General features: G+C 50.5%; 1 protein-coding gene across 4 annotated transcripts in view; it reads right to left on the bottom strand.

The window, feature by feature from the left end:
* Positions 1 to 1,080: 1,080 nt before the first annotated feature.
* ACAN (aggrecan) overlaps positions 1,081 to 18,075 on the bottom strand; it is a 69,417-nt gene continuing 52,422 nt past the window's right edge. For 2 of the 4 annotated variants that reach the window (XM_070358236.1, XM_070358237.1), the window contains 6 exons: positions 8,506 to 8,619; positions 5,194 to 5,352; positions 4,705 to 4,787; positions 3,471 to 3,615; positions 2,486 to 2,668; positions 1,081 to 1,979 (listed from right to left, as the gene is read on the bottom strand). In XM_070358236.1, coding sequence (XP_070214337.1) covers positions 1,903 to 1,979; positions 2,486 to 2,668; positions 3,471 to 3,615; positions 4,705 to 4,787; positions 5,194 to 5,352; positions 8,506 to 8,619 — 761 coding nt within the window. In that variant the 3' untranslated portion in view covers positions 1,081 to 1,902. The remainder of the gene's footprint in view (positions 1,980 to 2,485; positions 2,669 to 3,470; positions 3,616 to 4,704; positions 4,788 to 5,193; positions 5,353 to 8,505; positions 8,620 to 18,075) is intronic. The other 2 variants (XM_070358238.1, XM_070358240.1) reach the window with 1 other exon arrangement.

Genomic DNA, 18,075 nt, shown 5'->3' with positions numbered 1-18,075 from the left:
ACTCTGTGACCATCGCTGCATCTTCTACTTTTGTCCACGGATCCTTTCCAGAGCTGTAGGTAACCTGGGCACACAAAAATACTCACCAGCAAACACTCAACCACACAAGTACACACCCGAAGAGACATCAGCAGACTCACACTGGCACATGCTAACCAGCACCAGTGTTAGTCCCTCAGTTGTGTCCTACTCTTTGTGACCCCATGGTCCATAGGCTGCCAGGCTCCTCTGTCAATGGAATTCTCCAGGCAAGAATACTGGAGTGGGTTGCCATTCCCTTCTCCAGGGGATCTTCCCAACCCAGGCATCGAACCCCGGTCTCCTGCATTGCAGGGGGACTCTTTACCATCTACAACCAACATCAGACACTTTGAGCAAGTGTGATGAGGGAGTGGCACTAACCTGACCTTCCAGGGAGGAGGCTAGTGGATGGTAACTGTCTGGCACACACAGCCCAGCTCCACTCAAGGTCTGTTGGGGGAAATCCATAAACAATTGAAAGCGTTTTCATTGATAACCTACAGCCTACTTACGGGCAGGATGCCCAGACCTTTGTGCTAGTGGCTAGCTAACCCATTTGACCCCAAAAATGTATAAACAAGATTCACCATTCCCAGACTGTCTGCAGTTTTTTTTCTTCCCTCTTATAAATCGTGATTTTGCTTCTGTTCTTGGACTCACTCTATAAATCGACTCCTCTTGTGTGAGCAAACAGTGTAAATCAAAGGAACAAACTATGGAAAGTGGCCAGAAGTCTGACTTGAGTTACTCTCTGACAGGGTGCCAACTCACAGATCCATACACAGCACCTCTTGGCTGTCACACACACACACACACACACACACACACACATATGTGTGCACACACACACACACACATAACTCATATAAGAATAGAGCATCACACCTGTGTGGTGTCCCAGGCCTTCCAATCAAACAGGATTCGCAAATTTAGAGTCATTTGATCAAAGTGTGTCCCTGCAGCCCCCATTCCTAAGAAACTTCTCAGTAGATCCTGGACTATGGTTGCCTTCTCTTTAAATTAAGAAAAAGAAGGGAAAAGAAAAGAAATAGATCTCTTCCAATGTCTTTATTATTATAATTATCATAATCTTTACTTTTCAAAAATATAAATAGGTGCACGGAACCCTGGTGCCTGCACGGTCCCGGGGGGTGGGGAAAGGTGGGGGAGGGGTGGGTGACACTCCCACAGGGAAGGAAGTGCCCCCCGACCCAGCCCTGCCGAGACGGACACCTGCTCGGGTGGCAGACCCAGGTGAGAGGACTCTGGAGGAGGGACCCTTGGAGGGAACCCGACCCCCCACGCTTCGAAGATCCCTTGATGGCTTGCTCTCTCAGTGGGCTGGAAGCCACCCCTTCTCCCCTGGGCTTCTCCCCGACACAGATGAACTCCATCTTATCCAATACATTCAGCTGCGGTTCCAGAGTTCTTCAGCCCTCGGGTCTCTCTGCCCCTCCTCCCTCCTCCCTAGCTCTCCCTGGAGGTGAAAGAACCAACGAACCAACGATTGCACTGCTCTTGGATAAAGTCAGGAAACAAAAAATAATCTTCTTTATTTAACTTAACCCCTTCCCTTCTCCCCCTGTCCCTGTGCTGGTCCCTGGAAAGGCACGATGGGAGATTGAAGGAACGTCTCTAAACTCCAGTCCATGGGTTACCATACGTTTGCTTTGCTTTGGCGTTTGGGGGGAAATTAGATGCAGATTTGGCGATTTGGGGGGGTGGGCGGGTGCATACACAATGTGGGGTTTATTTTTTTTCCTTCTTTAATGGAATTCCTTATATGACAGAAAGCGACAAGGAGAGGACACCATCCGGATGGGGTGTCAGCCTGGCTAGGCTTCTGGGCTCAGCGTCCTGGGCACGTCCGGGAAGCTCCTCTCAGTGGGCCGTGCTGGGGTGGCTCCTCCTCAGGGGCCGTGAGCTCCGCTTCTGTAGTCTGCGCTTGTAGGTAGCGGCTGGGGTGCAAGGGAAATGGAAAAATCTGGGTGAACTCTGGGAAGAAAGCGGGCCAGCCCAGCCTCCCTCAATCCTTCTCTGCTGATCCCCTCCCTGTAGAAATCATGGGCTCATGAAGACAGCCTGAGGTTTTACCTGCTTCTTGGTTTTGATTTTTCTTGGAACCACCTTGGGCTAAGGGGCTTCAGGCTAGAATACTGGAGTAGGAAATGGCAACCCACTCCAGTATTCTTGCCTGGAAAATCCTATGGACAGAGGAGCCTGGCGGGCTACAGTCCATGGGGTCGCAAAGAATCGGACACGACGGGGCGACTGGTAACAGGGGGCTTTGGGTGGGCGTTGAAAAGGACAGTAGGGCACTCGCCTTCTCCGTCCCCCTCTCAGTGAAAGTGAACCTCCCGGGGGGCAGGGGACATCTGTGACAGAGCCCTCGATTGTGTTGGCAGTCGGGGATAGGGAGGAGGATGTGTTGGCCGGATCTAACACTGTGCGGGGTGATGCTCACGGTCTGTGCAGGTGATCCGAGGCTCCTCCCAGTGCCCGCTGGGCTGGCACCGGATGGTGGGTACATGGCGCTGGATGAAGCCCTCGGTGCACTGGTACCGCACCAGGGCATTGATCTCGTATCGATCCTTCTTCTGTCCGAAGATTCTGGCATGCTCCACCACGGGGGGCTCTCCGCAGGCCACTGAGGGGCAAATACCCTTCAGAAAGGGCTCTCGGAGGGTCTCCCCTGATGCCCTGTGATGAGCTGGTGTGGTCCCCCTGGCTATGGGGAGCCAGCTTAGAGTCCAAGGAAGGGGCAGGGAGCCTGGACACCCGGCCATGAGCCCTGCCTGCCTGCTTTCACTCTGCACTGAGAATCTGGAAGCCACTGGTTCTGACATCTGGGCTCCTCAATGATTTACAGCAGCAGGAAGGGAATAAAAGGATGAGGAGTTGGGAAAGAGGGTGAGAGCCAGGTAGACTGGTTGTGACTTCGCCATGATAACGGACTATGAAAACAGGTGCAGGGGAAGGAGGAACCAAAGGAGGCTGGGGGTGGGGGGAAGGGCACGAGGCCAGGAGCAGGAACACTGGCGAGTGTCCCAGCCACACCTCCAAGTCTGCAGACTCAAAGCCAAGGATCAAGGCCTGACAACTCTCCAACTCGTGCGACTGATGGACTTGGGATCCTAGAGAGGGAGGCTCCCAATTCATGTGCAACTGTGGATGACTTTCTGTGCTGATACCCAGGGCACTGTGTGTGCAGGGGGCTCTGTCCTCTAGCCTTCACCCTCTCCCGGTCCCTAGTGGGCTGAGCCTTTCCCTTGGCTCTGGGATGCTGGCATAGGGCGAGGCCCCTGCCCCTCAGGTCAGCTCCAATCTGCTAGTTGGGCAGGTGAGTGATGCCAGCAGCCAGGAGTCCAGGTGACGTGGCCCAGGTTACACAGCAGGAATCTGGGGTCTTGAGTCTGTCCTTGTGGGACCCCTCCCATGCTGCCACTTACCTGTGCCCTTTTTACAGGTGAAGGGTAGCTGGTAATTACATGGGACATCGTTCCACTCGCCCTTCTCATGCCAGATCATCACCACGCAGTCCTCCCCAGTGGCAAAGAAGTTGTCAGGCTGGTTGGGGCGCCAGTTCTCAAATTGCTGTGGGTGGGATTGGGGAAGGGGTGAGCAGAGGGCAGGAGTGGGACAGCCTGCCTAACCCCTGCTTTCACTCCCTGTCCAGCCCCTTCCTGGCCATGGCACAAAGACTGCTGGGAGTCTGGTGGTGCCATGGGACTCACGGGCCCTCCCAAGAACTTGGTCACACCACCGGGCTGCGGTCATTGTCAGGAACTCAGAAGACCCCGGGTTCACAGTCCCTGTTCATGAGTTGATGCCAATCTCCTTTTCCATATGGGCCAGCGGGGCTGGTCACCAGGCTGCCAGGCTTGGGCAGGACTGGGTGGTAGAGCTACTGTTCCCATGTCCAGACTCTGCCTTTCCAGGCTTCTCCCTCTAGCCTGACTGCAGACAAACGAGGCCCCTTTCCTCTGATGTAGCTGCTCCTCTTCCCCATGACCACAACAGAGCCACGACGCTGTTGACATTTGCCTCTTCTAGGAAGTCTTCCCTGAGGTCCTTTGCTGATCTTCATTATTTACTACGTACACTCTTCAACTGGCATCTATGTTGCTTTCTGTCTGTCTACCTCCTTGTGTGGACTCCAGTGCTCTGTAGGCAAGGAACCTCTCTAAACCTTTCTCTTGGGGGCTTCTCAGGTGGCTCAGTGGGTAAAGAGTCTGCCTGCCAGGGCAGGAGACATGGGTTCGATTCCTGGGTTGGGAAGACCTCCTGGAGGAGGGCATGGCAATCCATTCGAGCATTCTTGCTTAGAGAATCCCATGGACAGAGGAGTCTGGCAGGCTACAGTCCATAGGGCCACAGGGAGTCAGACACAATTGAAGCAACTGAGCATGCATGCATGCATACATACCCTCTTGGTGATTTGCCCTCATTCATTCATTGCCCTCCTCATCCCCACCCTTCCCTTCATGTTATTATTCAGGTGTCCAGCCTTGGGCTAGTCTCTAAAAGTGAGACGAACAAGACACGATCCCGACCTCAGGGCTCCTGGTCTAGCACCTGCTCAGTGAACGTCTGCATATGATTTGAACATGTCTGTCTCTAGGGGAGTCTTCCTTCATCCTCTCTGGGCCATCAACTATCCTGGGTGCCCCCAGCAGAACTCACCAAGGAGTGTCCATCTGACCAGCGGAAGTCCCCTTCGATGGTCTTGTCGTTCAGGCCGATCCACTGGTAGTCCTGGGCATTGTCTAGAGAAAGGGCATGGGTATTGGGCACCTGAAGGTATGTGGGAGAAACCTGAGTTCATCGAGACAGAGGGGACAGAGGGGTGGCAGGAGCTGGGTGGGTGCTTAGGAGCGTGCCACCTGCCTCCGGGGTCCTGACAAGGGTCTCCATACGTGCACGTTTGCAGTGCACTTGGGCCCAGCTCCCTGAGCAACGTAGACTGATGACAGGGTTAGTCTGAGGCTGACTCTGACAGACTGTGGGCTGTCCTGGTACAGTCAGAACCACTGGCCCCTCAGCCTGTGGAAATGCCCCCTTTCCATCCCTCTCTGCCCTGACTGGGCCCAAGTCCACTGACTGCTGGCCAGGGAGGCCCTTGGCTTGCGTGACCATTCCCCTCTCGGGCCCCTAAGGCCCCACTGCACTCACTGTTGACAAACTCCTGCTCCTCGGGGGTGACGATGCTGCTCAGGTGTGACTGCTGCTTCCGGCACTGGCTCTCAGCGTCCACCCAGGTTGCCCGGTCGGGGAAGTGGCGGTAACAGTGGCCCTGGAACTTGGTCCAGCCCTCCTCGCACAGCTTCTGGTCTGCAATACAGGGCAGGGGCTTGAGGAGAGAGCCAGGGGGCCGACTAGGGGTGGTGGATTCCTGTGTTCATCCTGCCTTCTGCGTCACACCCTGAAAGGCAGGGAGAGGCCCCACTGGATTGAGCCTCAAGTGGGAAGCCGGGAGGCCTGGTCCTGCCCCTCATCCCCCAGAGGCCTCTGAGAAATGCCAGGGACCCTCTCTTTTTCTCTTATCGCCTCCCACCCCCGAAGTTTTTCTCCTGTTGATGCCTGCTCGCCAGGACTGGCAGAGCTCAGTAGGCCAGGTAAAAAGAGTTGGGAAGGTAGGAGGTGTTGAGGCTTAAGGACAACTTAAGGAGACTCTGAGGGGCTTCAGGGAGAGAGGAGGCTGCAGGGGAGTGTGTGCAGGTGGCAGGAGCAGGCAGTGCTGGGGGCATGGAATGGAAGCTTGGGTGGGGACAGAGGAGGAGAACCAAGTCCGCTTTGGTCCAAAGAAGACACAGACCTCTAAGCCTTTTGATCAGAGTTGGCTCTAGGAGAGCACGCAATACTGGCTTGGAGTCCATGACCCAGGGACCCTCGTTTTCCATGTTATTTCTTGGTGGCGGATGAGAAGAGGGACTTCTCTCCCCCTAAATCTATATTGATAAGGGGTTCTGAGTTCAGGAGAAAGCACTGAGGTGGAGCTCTTGGAACAGTCTAGAGGGACAGAGGCAGGGATGTGCTAGAGCTGGTGTGTGTCTTCCCAACTTGGCCTTTATTTTTATTTATTTATTGCTGCTCCATGAGGCATGCGGGATCTTAGTTCCCTGACCAGGGATAGAACCCATGCCCCCTGCAGTAGAAGCAGGGACTCTTAACCACTGGACCATTATGGCAGCCCCCCCACAACTCGGCCTTTAGTGGTATGACATTGGTAGCTTCCCTGGCCCTTGTGGGAGTGTTGAATCTTAGAAACTGGCAGGTGCTACACATCCTCTTTGAGAGCCAGTTGTTAAACATCTACCAGCACAGCACTGGACAGAGGGAATTCCAAGATCCTCTCTTCTTTCTTCCCCTGGTGTCTCACAGGTGAAGGACTGTCCCTAGGGCCCTGAAGCTGAGTGTGGGGCCATGAACCCCTCAGGCTGTGTGGCAGCCTTCTGGTCGGGCAGTTCTAGGAAGAAAAGATCACTACTGCTTGGCAGGGTTGGAAGACAGACACAGAGAGAAGAGTTTGTGGCCGGCAGTCTTTGAAGAAGGAGGCAGAGCAGCAGGAAGTGCTTAGGAGGAGGTTGCTGGTCCCCCTGCCGCCAACACCTTCTCCAAAGGGTTTGGAAAGAAAGGTGGAGAGGCTTCAGAGATAACTGAGCACCTGAGGAAGCCACAGACATCATCCCAGGGCTGACTTGGGAGGTCAATTCTTGGACCCCCTCGGGGCCTGAGGGCTGAGCTGGGCTGGCAAAGCTGGAGGGAAGAGCTGAGCCAAGAGAAGCCAGGGTCCTGCAAAATGGAGGCTCTCGGGAAATAAGCAACAGACCTCCAGGAAGGTTACAAGAAGGCTCAGGGTTACAGCCAAGGTTGGAAGCACCCGCTGGGGGTGGTGAGTGCTCAGGATTGGATGGGAGAAGAGAGGCAGCCCTGCTCAGCTGGGTGTCCAGGCCCAGGGCCCAGTTCTGGGGCTCCGGCAGCACCCTCTCTTTGCTGCATCAGAAGGCAGAGCCCTGTGCAGGCACCTCCTCACCCAGCCTGGCACCCAAGAGCTGTGGTCTGCATGGACATTCCAGACTCTTCTCCCAGTGGCAAATATTCTGGCACCCCGGGGAGAAAATCCTTGTAACTCTCCACTCGCACCCCAGAAAAGACCCGTTGCACCAATTTTTTGGAGCCTTGGGGTGAAGGTGGAGGATGGGAAGCTGCAGAGAAGGAGGGTCCAGGCCAAGCCTTTTCATTCAGAATTTCCTCCACCAGTCTGAAACATTCCAAAACTATCTTACCACGCTGATTAGGAGTTTCAGCTGCTGTTCGGAAGTTTCTGGGATGACAAACTTTGAGGTTTCATTGTAAATAGCTTTGAGCCCCTAAACACTACCAGTTCTGCATGGATCGTTGCTACTAGCAACAGCAAGCCTTTCTGAGTTGGGGTGGCCCTGAGACCCAGGAGGATGGGGAGACTAGGAAACACCAAAGGTGAGAGAGCTTCAGGCATAGTCTGGCCTCAGGAAGCTCCTGGCCCACAGCTCCCCTTGGCAGGTCCTGGCCCAGATGTAGAAGCAGAGGGGTTGGCAAGAGGAAGCTCATCCAGTGTAGGGGGCACGGGTTTGATCCCTGGTCAGGAACTAAGATTCCACATGCCACGTGGTGTGGCAAAAAAAAAAAAAAAAAAAAAATTGTTTAAGAAGGAACAGGACACTCAGCTCTTGTCCCATGTAAACGAGGTTCTGTTCTCTCTGGCCAGCCTTTTGCCTTGCACAAGGAAGCGAGAAAGGAAGCGCAGACCGGAGTGGTGTTGACATGGCAGCTGTCATGGTGGCAATGATGACAAGGTGACACGGAACAGTCCCTGTGCATGTGTGACCTGAGCATGCTGGTGACATGGGAGCTCTCAGACAGATCGACCATAGCTCTTGCCAGAGAAGAAGAAGTCAGCTTGGCCAGTGTGGTGCAGTGGCTCCCCTGGCCATGGAGGGGCCACTAAAGTCCCATGGGCAAGACAGCAGGCAGACACAAGCCCATGGGCATGCTGGGAGGATCCATGGCCATCATCCAGAGCAAGGACCAATGACTCCCACCCATAGCTTCCTTCAAGACAAATGCATGGAATCGGCTCTGTCTTCTTAGTCTGATGCAGGCACCAACTTTGCTGGTGGCATCTGGCAGCCCTGGAGAAGGTTAGTATTTGAAAGTTTCCTCTATAGCTCCACCTTCCAAAACACAAACTGGCCTGGCCTGCCTGGCTCTTCTGTGGTCAGGTCAGCCAGTGCACCAGAGGAGGGTTTCCATGGGGAACAGCAAGAGAAGGAGTGAAAGTGAGGGAGGCTGACTTCTCAGTTGTGGCCCTGGAAGTGGCTGCCTGGATGGATCTTGGGTGGGGGGTCCAGCCAGGGCCTAGAACCTGTGGTTAGCAGGGAAGGGTGAGGGAGGAAGACTGGGTGCAGCAGTTAGCAACATTAGCTGAAGCCGAGACAGCCGTACCAATCTCACACACGTCCCCTTGGTAGCTGGGAAGGCATAAGCATGTGAAAGAGTCGATGGCATCCACGCAGGTGGCTCCATTCAGACAAGGGCTTGAGAGGCACTCGTCAATGTCTGCAAGAAACCAAGGGCCACCATTAGGACTCCTGCCGGCAACTCCAGCTTCTCAATTGCATTGCAGCTTCTTTATGGGTGGCCAGCCCTGCGGTTCTCCACAGCCCTGGATTTCCTAAGAACTGTTGCTGCTGCTGCTGCTGCCGCCATCTTGGAGCACTGAGCCAAAGATCCAACAAGGGTTTTCTTGCATGTGTGTGATTCTTGATTGGCAAGCTTGGGGCATTGGAGCCAGGTTTCCCAGTGGGTGAAGAGATCTGGGGCTTGTGAAGGCAAAGTCCTATTGTGAGAGTGAGCTTGGAGTTCCTCCAGGTGTCTTCTCTTGTGAATATTTCAAGCGGCCCTGGGGTCTGAATTGGCTCTCAACATGGCAGTGAGCAAGGATGCTGGAATTCAAATACTGGAAGCTTAGTTAGAGCTCTTTCTTTCCCTAACTTCTTCTGTCAGTCTGAACCAAGGAAAGAGGACAAGGCCATGCAGTACTAGAACAAACAAGCTAGAAGTGGTCTGCAGAGCACAGGTTCATGAGAAAATGGCAGCGTGGAATATTCACATGAGATTTTTTTTTTTTGGATGCAGAACCTTCTTTGTCTTCAGTAAATAAAAGTCTAGAGTATCTTATAAAGATGAAGCCAACTTTGTTATCTTGGGGGGAAGGAACAGAAACCCAGTCTAATATCTCCCCATGTAATCTTCTCTTCCAGCCAAAGGCCTCAAAACAGGGACATCTCCAGTGAATCATGATTTCTAGAAGGGCTGCATCCTGGCCAGTGGGAGACCCAGTGTTGGAAGCTGGCAAGGCACTTAGTAAGCCACCAGCACCAGCCTGGGATACTGGCAGGTATCCATCAGCCTTGTTCCCCAGAAGACTCTTCTCTCCTTCTGTTCATCTGGTCCAAGATGTCCATCTTTGTGGGACTTATACTGGTAAGTCATTGGCCTTTGCCTCAAATTTTCATCCATTAGCCAAGATGAGAACTGGAACTCCTTATCTAGTCTTTCTGTATCTTTCAGAGAAGCCAGAGACCTAGAAGATCCTTCTACGCTTTTTGTATTCATTCTTCAAAGGCACCTGCTGGGTTCCTTCCTCTGAGAACATGACAAAAGGTATTGGAAGCTCCTCTTCCCAGGGGATTCATACAATTCTGGAATGAATAGATTCCACTGTCTTATAAGTCAGCATGATGTGTAAAGCTATGTTCATACAAACTTCAGGACCTGATGTGTTGATGGGTGGTCTCCACGTAGGCACCTTCCTAAATACGTTCCAGGACTTAGTTCTTACTTCTTAAGGACAGACTAGACCGTTAAAGTCAATCCTCTTAGAAGAAGATAAAAGCACTTTTCACTAGTGTGTCGCTGATGTCATCTAGACCCGAGCTGGGTTTGTGCCATGAGAGGGCCTGAGAATCTCAAGTCCTCAGGGAGGTCTCTCTTCCCACAAAGTTCTTGACTTCATTTCAGGGAGTTGTACACCATGGGCTAGAAACCAACAGTTCCAAGTTTGAAACTGTTCCAAGCAAAACCAAAATGCATGGAGTAGTGGGCTGAAATCCCAGCATGCACTTGGATTCCCAGCATGCACCAGGATTCTCAGCAGCAGCAGTAGCAGCAATAGGTCAGGCCGGTGGGCTGGGCAGAAGCTGGGGGAGGCTCTTTTGCTTCTACTGTTGTCTTTTGGTCCCTTAGCGTCATTATGGGAGACGGGAAGCACTGGGCAAGGGGGTATTAAGCAAATGTAGGCGCTAAAGCAGTTGTACAGAGCAGGGACGGGAGTGGCCCTTGGGAAGAAGAGCTAGACATCAACCCTGGGGCCTCTGCCCAACCCATGGGGGAGAGGGTAGGAGGGCAGAGGCCCAAGGGAGGTCAGGCCCAGTGGCCTCCAGTGGTCCCAGAGGCTTATTTTACATCACTTGCCCTCCCCACGTGGCCTGCGCCCTGGGACAGTGCATTTTCCTTTGTTGTGCTTGGCCAGGGCACAGAATCTGAGAAGGCTGCAGGGACTGAAACTCAAGGAACTAGTTTCCTGGGCTCAGAAGCTGTTTCATACAGCGCTCAAGATTCACAGATGAGGAGGGAAGGAAGGGCCATAATCCTGAAGACCTGAGAGCCTGTGAGCGGCACTGGGGCAACTTAGGCCGTCAGCAGTACGGAGAGGGTGGGACATCCTGGGTGGGGCCTTCTCTTTGGTCACTCAGGCCTGTGGTGCCTCTTCTCTTCCTCTGATTAGAAGAGCCATTCTGGCCCTGATTTGCCCCACCTCTTTCAGTGAAGGCAGTTAGAAGATTGTTTATCTTCTGGAACCATGAGAATAGCTGGGCTGGGCCCTGCTGTACTTTGGGGACCCCAGACAAGGTGACAGCAAATGGAGAATGGGAAGGGCTTTGGGCAGACTGTGTGAAGGAAGAGAGGAAAGAGAGGGAGCCATTATCTCCCAAGAATCTTCTCTGAGCCAGACACCATATCTCACAAACACTTATCCTCCAAGTGTCCCTATAGCATGGATGTCATTGTGTCATATTATAGATAAGAAAACAAATGAAGTGACCTGCCCACATGGTAAGAAGGGGAGACAGACTGGAGGAGATTAGGCCATGAGGATGAAAGTCAGGTCTCTGTTATATGTGGAGCGAGAGACTGGAGTCCTGGATCTCAGCATCTCATTACCATTTGTGCCTCCCCAGCCAAGGGCTCACAGGTCATCACTGAGTAGGGCCTCTGAGTCTGCTTTCCACTACTCTAACCAAAAGAGATTTTTTTGTTCCCGAACAAGGCTTTCTAGTGATGTCGCTAGCTAAGAACCCCTGGTAAAGGTGATGGGAATAAAGATACTTGTAAATAATCACCTTGGCCTCTGAATTGGAGAACTCAGGCCTCTACCCTGAATAGATCTTGTCCAGCTGTTGCCTGAGTCAGAACTCAAGACATCCAAGTTAGAGTTTATTTTGTTTACAGAAAAAGTGGACTGAAGTGACAGCAGGTGCTTTTACTCAAGTGATATCCAACCAAAGGGGCTGCCACTCATAAATACCATGGTATGAGTGCTACCCCTCAAGTTGTTCAGTGCACAACCTGTGCGGCTATATGTGATGACCCTGGACATGACTACTGAACAAGGATTGGGGGGCGGAAATCCCCTCAAGAAGCACAGAGGCAATTTCTTAGCTCAACAGATGCTCCACACCCTGCAAAGACCTAGGATCAATCAGGATGAACAGAATTGAACATAAATACTTGCTTTCTGGTATATCACAACTGATAGTAGGACTATGTGTGTGTGCTCAGTCGTGTCTGACTCTTTGCCATCCCATGGATTATAGTCTGCTAGGCTCCCCTGTCCAGGGAATGCTCCAGGAAAGAACACTGGAGCAGGTTGCCATTTCCCTCTCCAGGAGAAGGACTATAACAGCATATTTATCAGTTCCAATTAGCTTTAAAAACAAACATGATTAAAGTTATAGTTATTTATACTGTCAAGTCTTTTACATTTTAAAGGTTGATCTTGGATGCAACTTTAATATCCTACTTCTTAAATTCAATTAGTTGCCTGTTAAAATCTGCCTGTGGACTTCTTGGTTATGTCAAGATGTAATTTGTATCTTGACTTATAACCCTGTATTTTTACTTGCTTTGAAAGCATTTCCCCCAATCCCCAGGGATAAGGTTTCACTGGAATTCAAACATCACCCCACTGGGGGAAGAGACAGTGTCGGATTATAGATCAGAATTTCAAATCCACAAAGTGAAAAATGTCAATAAAACAGAAAAGAGTCTGATTAAAATTTAAGTTCATGCCCTTCTAACCATGGAGTTTAGAGAAATCCAGGCAATGCCAGTGATTGCTGGGAAATTGAATGTGAGATCTGATTTCTTAAACTTAGCTGCCCATTAGAATCATTGTGATAGTGAATTTTTAGATTAAAAAAAAAATTACCAACACCACCAGAGTCCCTCTCCAGACCAAGTGAATCAGAATGGCTCAGGGTGGGGCCCAGGTATGGCACTTTTTAAAAGCAGTCCAGCATTTCCCTGGTGGTACAATAGATAAGAATCCAGCTGCCAGTGCAGGGGATGTGGGTTCGATCCCAGGTCTGGGAAGATTCCACATGCCACAGGGCAACTAAGCTGGTGTGCCACAACTCCTAAACCCATGACTACTGAGGCCTGTGTGCTTAAAGCCCATGCTCTACAACAAGAGAAGCCACTGCAATGAGAAGCCCGAGTACTCCAGAGTAGCCCCCACTTGCCACAACTTGAGAAAGTCCATGCACAGCAACAAAGACCCAGTGTAACCAAAAATGAATAAATAAATAAAAATAATAAAGTATCCCAGGTGATTCTAAGGAGCTGCCAGGATTGAAACCTCAGGATCAGAAATCTAATTCCTACAAGAAATACTGTGTTAACAATGGAAGTGAGGAGAGTGCTTCTGCTTTTTAAGTCGATAGGAATAGGATAGTCTTGCTTTTTTTTTTGGCCACATCTCACGGCCTGTGGGACCTTAGTTCCCCCACCAAGTATCAAACCTGCACCTCCTGCACTGGAAGCGAAGAGTCTTATCCACTGGACTGCCAGGGAACTCTCCAGTTCAGTGCTTAACTGCCAAAGGACCTTTAGTAGCAGTAGTGCTCAGCTGCTAGTCGTGTCTGACTCTTCGTGATCTCATGGACTGTAGCCCTCCCGGCTCTTCTGTCCATGGGATTTACCAGATAAGAATACTGGAGCGGGTGCCATCTCCAGTATGGCAGTAAGTAAGTAAGTGAAGTCGCTCAGTCATGTCCGACTCTTTGCGACCCCGTGGACTGTAGCCTACCAGGCTTCTCCGTCCATGGAATTCTCCAGGCAAGAATACTGGAGTGCGTTACCATTTCCTTCTCCAGGGGATCTTCCCGATCCAGGGATCAAACCGGGGTCTCCTGCATTGGAGGCAGACGCTTTAACTTCTGAGCCACCAGGGAAGATAAAAGGCTGGCTAGTATGGCAATAGTGGTTGCCATCTTCTATTCCAGGGGATCTTCCCAACCAAGGATTGAACCTTCGTCTCTTGTGTCTCCTGCGTTAGCAGGCAGATTTTTTTTTACCACTGTGCCACCTGGGAAGCCTTGCTAAAGAATCTGAGTATTCATTAAGCATTTATTTTGCTGTAAAGAGTACAGATTAATAATTTATCAAGAACCTGTTTACGGAACGCTGACTAAACAAGATGACACAGATCTATAAGGCCTTTTAACAACCTGTAGTTCCTGGTTCTAGAGCCACATGACAGGTGGGTGATCTATGGATGCTGGACACCATCTGCAGTCCTTTTGGAAGCACCAAGTCTCGAGTTAAATTGAACAGGAGTGACTTGGGACCCCAGGGGTATCGTGGTGGGCACCGAGATGCCAGATTTTGCACGTGGATGACTCTTACTACTCACTCTTTAGAGATGACAAAGCTTTTCGTAATCAGTGGCATGAGAGACAGAAAAGGGAACCTGTAAGATGTACATGGATGATCTTAATCCTCACAGCAGTGTTTCTCAGCTCTGCCTGCACACTGGAGTCACCTGGGAGTTTAAAAAACTCCAGTGCCAAGGCCACAGGACTATTCTAAATAGAGTCTGTACGAGTGGGACCGAGGCACTAGGTCTTAAAGCACAGAACCACCATCATTGACACTGTTTACAAATGAGGTAGCGAGGGCTTGTCTGTGTCTAGTTGAACCAATGTGATACTACAGCCATTCTTAATTCTGGTTCCCCTGAAATTTAGCTTCTAGCTTTTTAAGACCAACAACTGGCTGTTATGTTCAAGAGAAGATTTCTTATTCATCTGGATGTGTTAAGCAGTGAAGACCTCAATTCTTTTTTTTTAAATCACAAATTCATTTCTTGGATATTAGCACACAAATGTTTTTGATACAAAAAGTGTTAGAAATTGTTAGTCGCTCAGTCATGTCCAACTCTTTGTGACCCTATGGACTCTAGGCTGCCAGGCTCCTCTGTCCAAAAAATTCTCCAAGCAAGAATACTGGAGTAGGTAGTCATTTTCTTCTCTAGGGGATTTTCTTGACCCAGGGGATAAACCTGGGTCTCCTGCATTGCAGGCATGTTCTGTACCGTCTTTACCACCAGGAAATTATATCCCGGAAAAAGAACTAGTAATATGCTATTAAAATAATGCTTATCAATATAACTCAAACTAAAAGGCCAATTGATTAGGTAATTACTGAATAGATCTAATTCAATTGTTAATTGAAATAATAAAAGTGTTTCCTCAACTGGTCATTGTAATCATCTTTTAACCCAGTTGGTTAGTTAAGTCGCTCAGTGTGTCTGACTCTTTGCGACCCCATGGACTGTATGTAGCCTGCCAGGCTTCTCAGTCCATGGAACTTTCCAGGCAAGGATACTGGAGTGGTTTGCCATTTCCTTCTCCAGGGGATCTTCCTGACCCAGGGATCGAATCCAGGTCTCCCATACTGCAGGCAGATTCTTTACCGTCTGAGCCAATTGGTTGGGATATGCATTAATTACAGAGTGTTTTGCACTCTTATCCGCCGCCCTCACCACATGCACATAACAGAAGAGTTTTGAAGACCCCAGTTCTTGATTGGACTCACTCAGCGGAGTTAGGCAAACTGCTTAACCTCTAGGGGCTGCACTTTCAAATGGACATGATTACCAGGCTCAGAGCTGCCTGGGAAGAAACTGCGGGAAGGAACGCCCATTGGAAATATACATGATTAAAGAAAAGGTGTCTTTAGAGCAGATTAGCTAAGGTCCATTGTCACCTACTTCTAATTTCAGAGGTGCCAGGACGCGAGCCTTGCTGTGTGACTTCTGATACCAGTGTTCCATTTTTGTTTCAAGTATCAGGTTGGAAAAGGAGTTGCTAAGAATGGACAGAGGTGTCAGAAGATACTAAGAGAGCAAGGGGGCTCTGATCCTGGTGGCGGCCCCCATCCCAGAAGCCCTGCTGGGCCCTGAGTCTGTTCCTCGCTGACCCAGGCTGGGCTGGCTGACAGAGCTGAGCTCCATAGCACTTCACCCAAGACAGGCGCCCTGCTGCTCTCTACTGCACACCCAGACCCGGGAGGGGGGACGTGTCTGCACACCTGGCAAGATGTCTACCAGACAGACAGAGTCACTTCTACTGCCAACTGAGGAATCTGTGTGCTGTAAAGCACACTAGGTCTTTCCACGTTTTCATCAGCGGTGGTCTCTCCCAGGACAGAGGTAGTGCTCTGCCTTCCCTGTGGAGGTGGGAGACAGAGGGGTGTGTCTACAGCTCTGGGGTCACTATGGCTCAGTGGAAGCACTGTCCCCTTGGTAGAAAGGCCAGGACCTTCCTAGGAGAACCAACCTTCTCTGGCCACAGAGGCCTATAGTGTTCTCAGTCACGGCCCGCACATGTGGGCAGAGGCTGATCCCAAAGGGGAAGAGAGTGAATAGTATACACCCTAGAGCCTGTTTGTGGTCATGTATGGATGTGAGAGTTGGACTGTGAAGAAGGCTGAGCGCTGATGAATTGATGCTTTTGAACTGTGGTGTTGGAGAAGACTCTTGAGAGTCCCTTGGACTCCAAGGAGATCCAACCAGTCCATTCTGAAGGAGAATGGACTCTGAAGGAGATCAGCCCTGGTATTTCTTTGGAAGGAATGATGCTAAAGCTGAAACTCCAGTACTTTGGCCACCTCATGCGAAGAGTTGACTCATTGGAAAAGACTCTGATGTTGGGAGGGATTGGGGGCAGGAAGAGAAGGGGACGACAGAGGATGAGATGGCTGGATAACATCACTGACTCGATGGACATGAGTCTGAGTGAACTCTGGGAGTTAGTGATGGACAGGGAGGCCTGGCGTGCTGCGATTCATGGGGTCGCGAAGAGTCGGACACGACTGAGCGACTGATCTGATATATATATATATATACACATTTCCTGTGTAAGTGCCAAGTATATAGCAGGTTTATATTAAGAGTGCATATATATTAAGAGCATATAACTCATTCACAGTCATTTCCCTACATGTGAGCCTTCAAGTTGCAAACTTCAAAGATGCAAACGTACATGTGGTTCCAGCAAGGAACCAGAACCCGTGCCCTCAGCATCAGGCATGAGTGACATGGCAGCTTGCCCTCCATCTCCTGTTGCTGACGACCCTTCATCTCTACCATCTCCCACCTCCTCTCCCTCCTCCAGTCAGTAACTGTTCTTGCCTGTTCACTCGATGCCAGCGCCTGTATGCCAGTGTTAGACTTCTCAAGGTACTTCTCAAGGTACTGTCCTGTATGATTAAAAATGTTTTCTTTGTTTTTGTGTTTGTTTTGTATGTAGTATTTGTGTGGAAAGTATTATAAACCTATTACAGTACAGCACTCTATAGCCAATTGTATTAGTTGGGTACCTAGGCTAATTTTGTTGGACTTAAAACAAACTGGACTTATGAATGTGGTCTTTGTACAGAACTCATTTACATGGAGGGGACTTGCTGTATTATTTTGCATATATATTGGTATCTATATTAATGTACCTTTGTGTAGGATGTAAAGGCATTTTGCATGTGTCTTAGGACTGAAGCCCTTTAACGGAAGGCCTTGGGTCTCGGAGTTCTAACTCCAGACACAAGTTGGGGTAAGGACGTGGAGGCAGTGCAGAGAGCTAACCCAAGAATCTGAGCTTGGAGGGAACCGGGCATTTCTTCCCTCAAGGGTGGTGATGTTGATGAGCTGAAATGTCTTCACAGCCACAGGCCTCCAGGTGCTCCGGGAGTGACACATAGATTCTACCATCTCATTTTGGCAGCCACCTCCAGTCAGAGGATCCCCCAGGCTCCTCACTTATCTCACAAGCTCCTTGGACAAACAGAGGCCCCAGCATGATGGGTGCTCAAGGGTGGGGCTCTGCTGGGTCATAGCTGACCTGCAGCCATGAATCCTGGAGCTGGGAGTGATGAGTTCTATCTGTGTTATCTCATTTAAGGCAAGAAAGGTACTCAAACCCTACCCAGGCCTAAGCATAGAGGGGACTCTAGGGGCTTTCCCAAAGGGGTCCACTCTGGATAATGCAAGACAGCCTACCCTCGGACTTTCCCTCCCAGGGACTTCGGGGCATGACTGGCTCTCTTCAATAACTCCCTAGCTCAACATTCTTTTGAAGTCTCCAGCTTGATCTTCAAAATTCAAGCACCTTTTGGATTTTGCTCATAAAACAATCATTGGCTCGACAAAAAAAAAGAACTACTTCTCAATTTAATGACTTTTTTCTCCTAAACCATCAGGCAGAACAGACCCTCTAGAAAGACATGCCATGTTTATCCTGTGGCTGCTACCCCAACACATCACTATGTACTCTTCTACGCCAGTGTGACAAGAAGCTTGCACCTCAGGTGACCTTGGACGCCTCCTCCCGACCCTTCTGTCTGCACCCCCATGGCCGCCGAGGGTCTTACCTACGTCTCAGTGCTTGCCAGTGT

The sequence above is a fragment of the Bos mutus genome, chromosome 21, assembly GCF_027580195.1.
Source record: "Bos mutus isolate GX-2022 chromosome 21, NWIPB_WYAK_1.1, whole genome shotgun sequence".
Taxonomy (NCBI): Eukaryota; Metazoa; Chordata; class Mammalia; order Artiodactyla; family Bovidae; genus Bos; species Bos mutus.
This window is presented reverse-complemented; position numbering and strand designations above follow the sequence as displayed.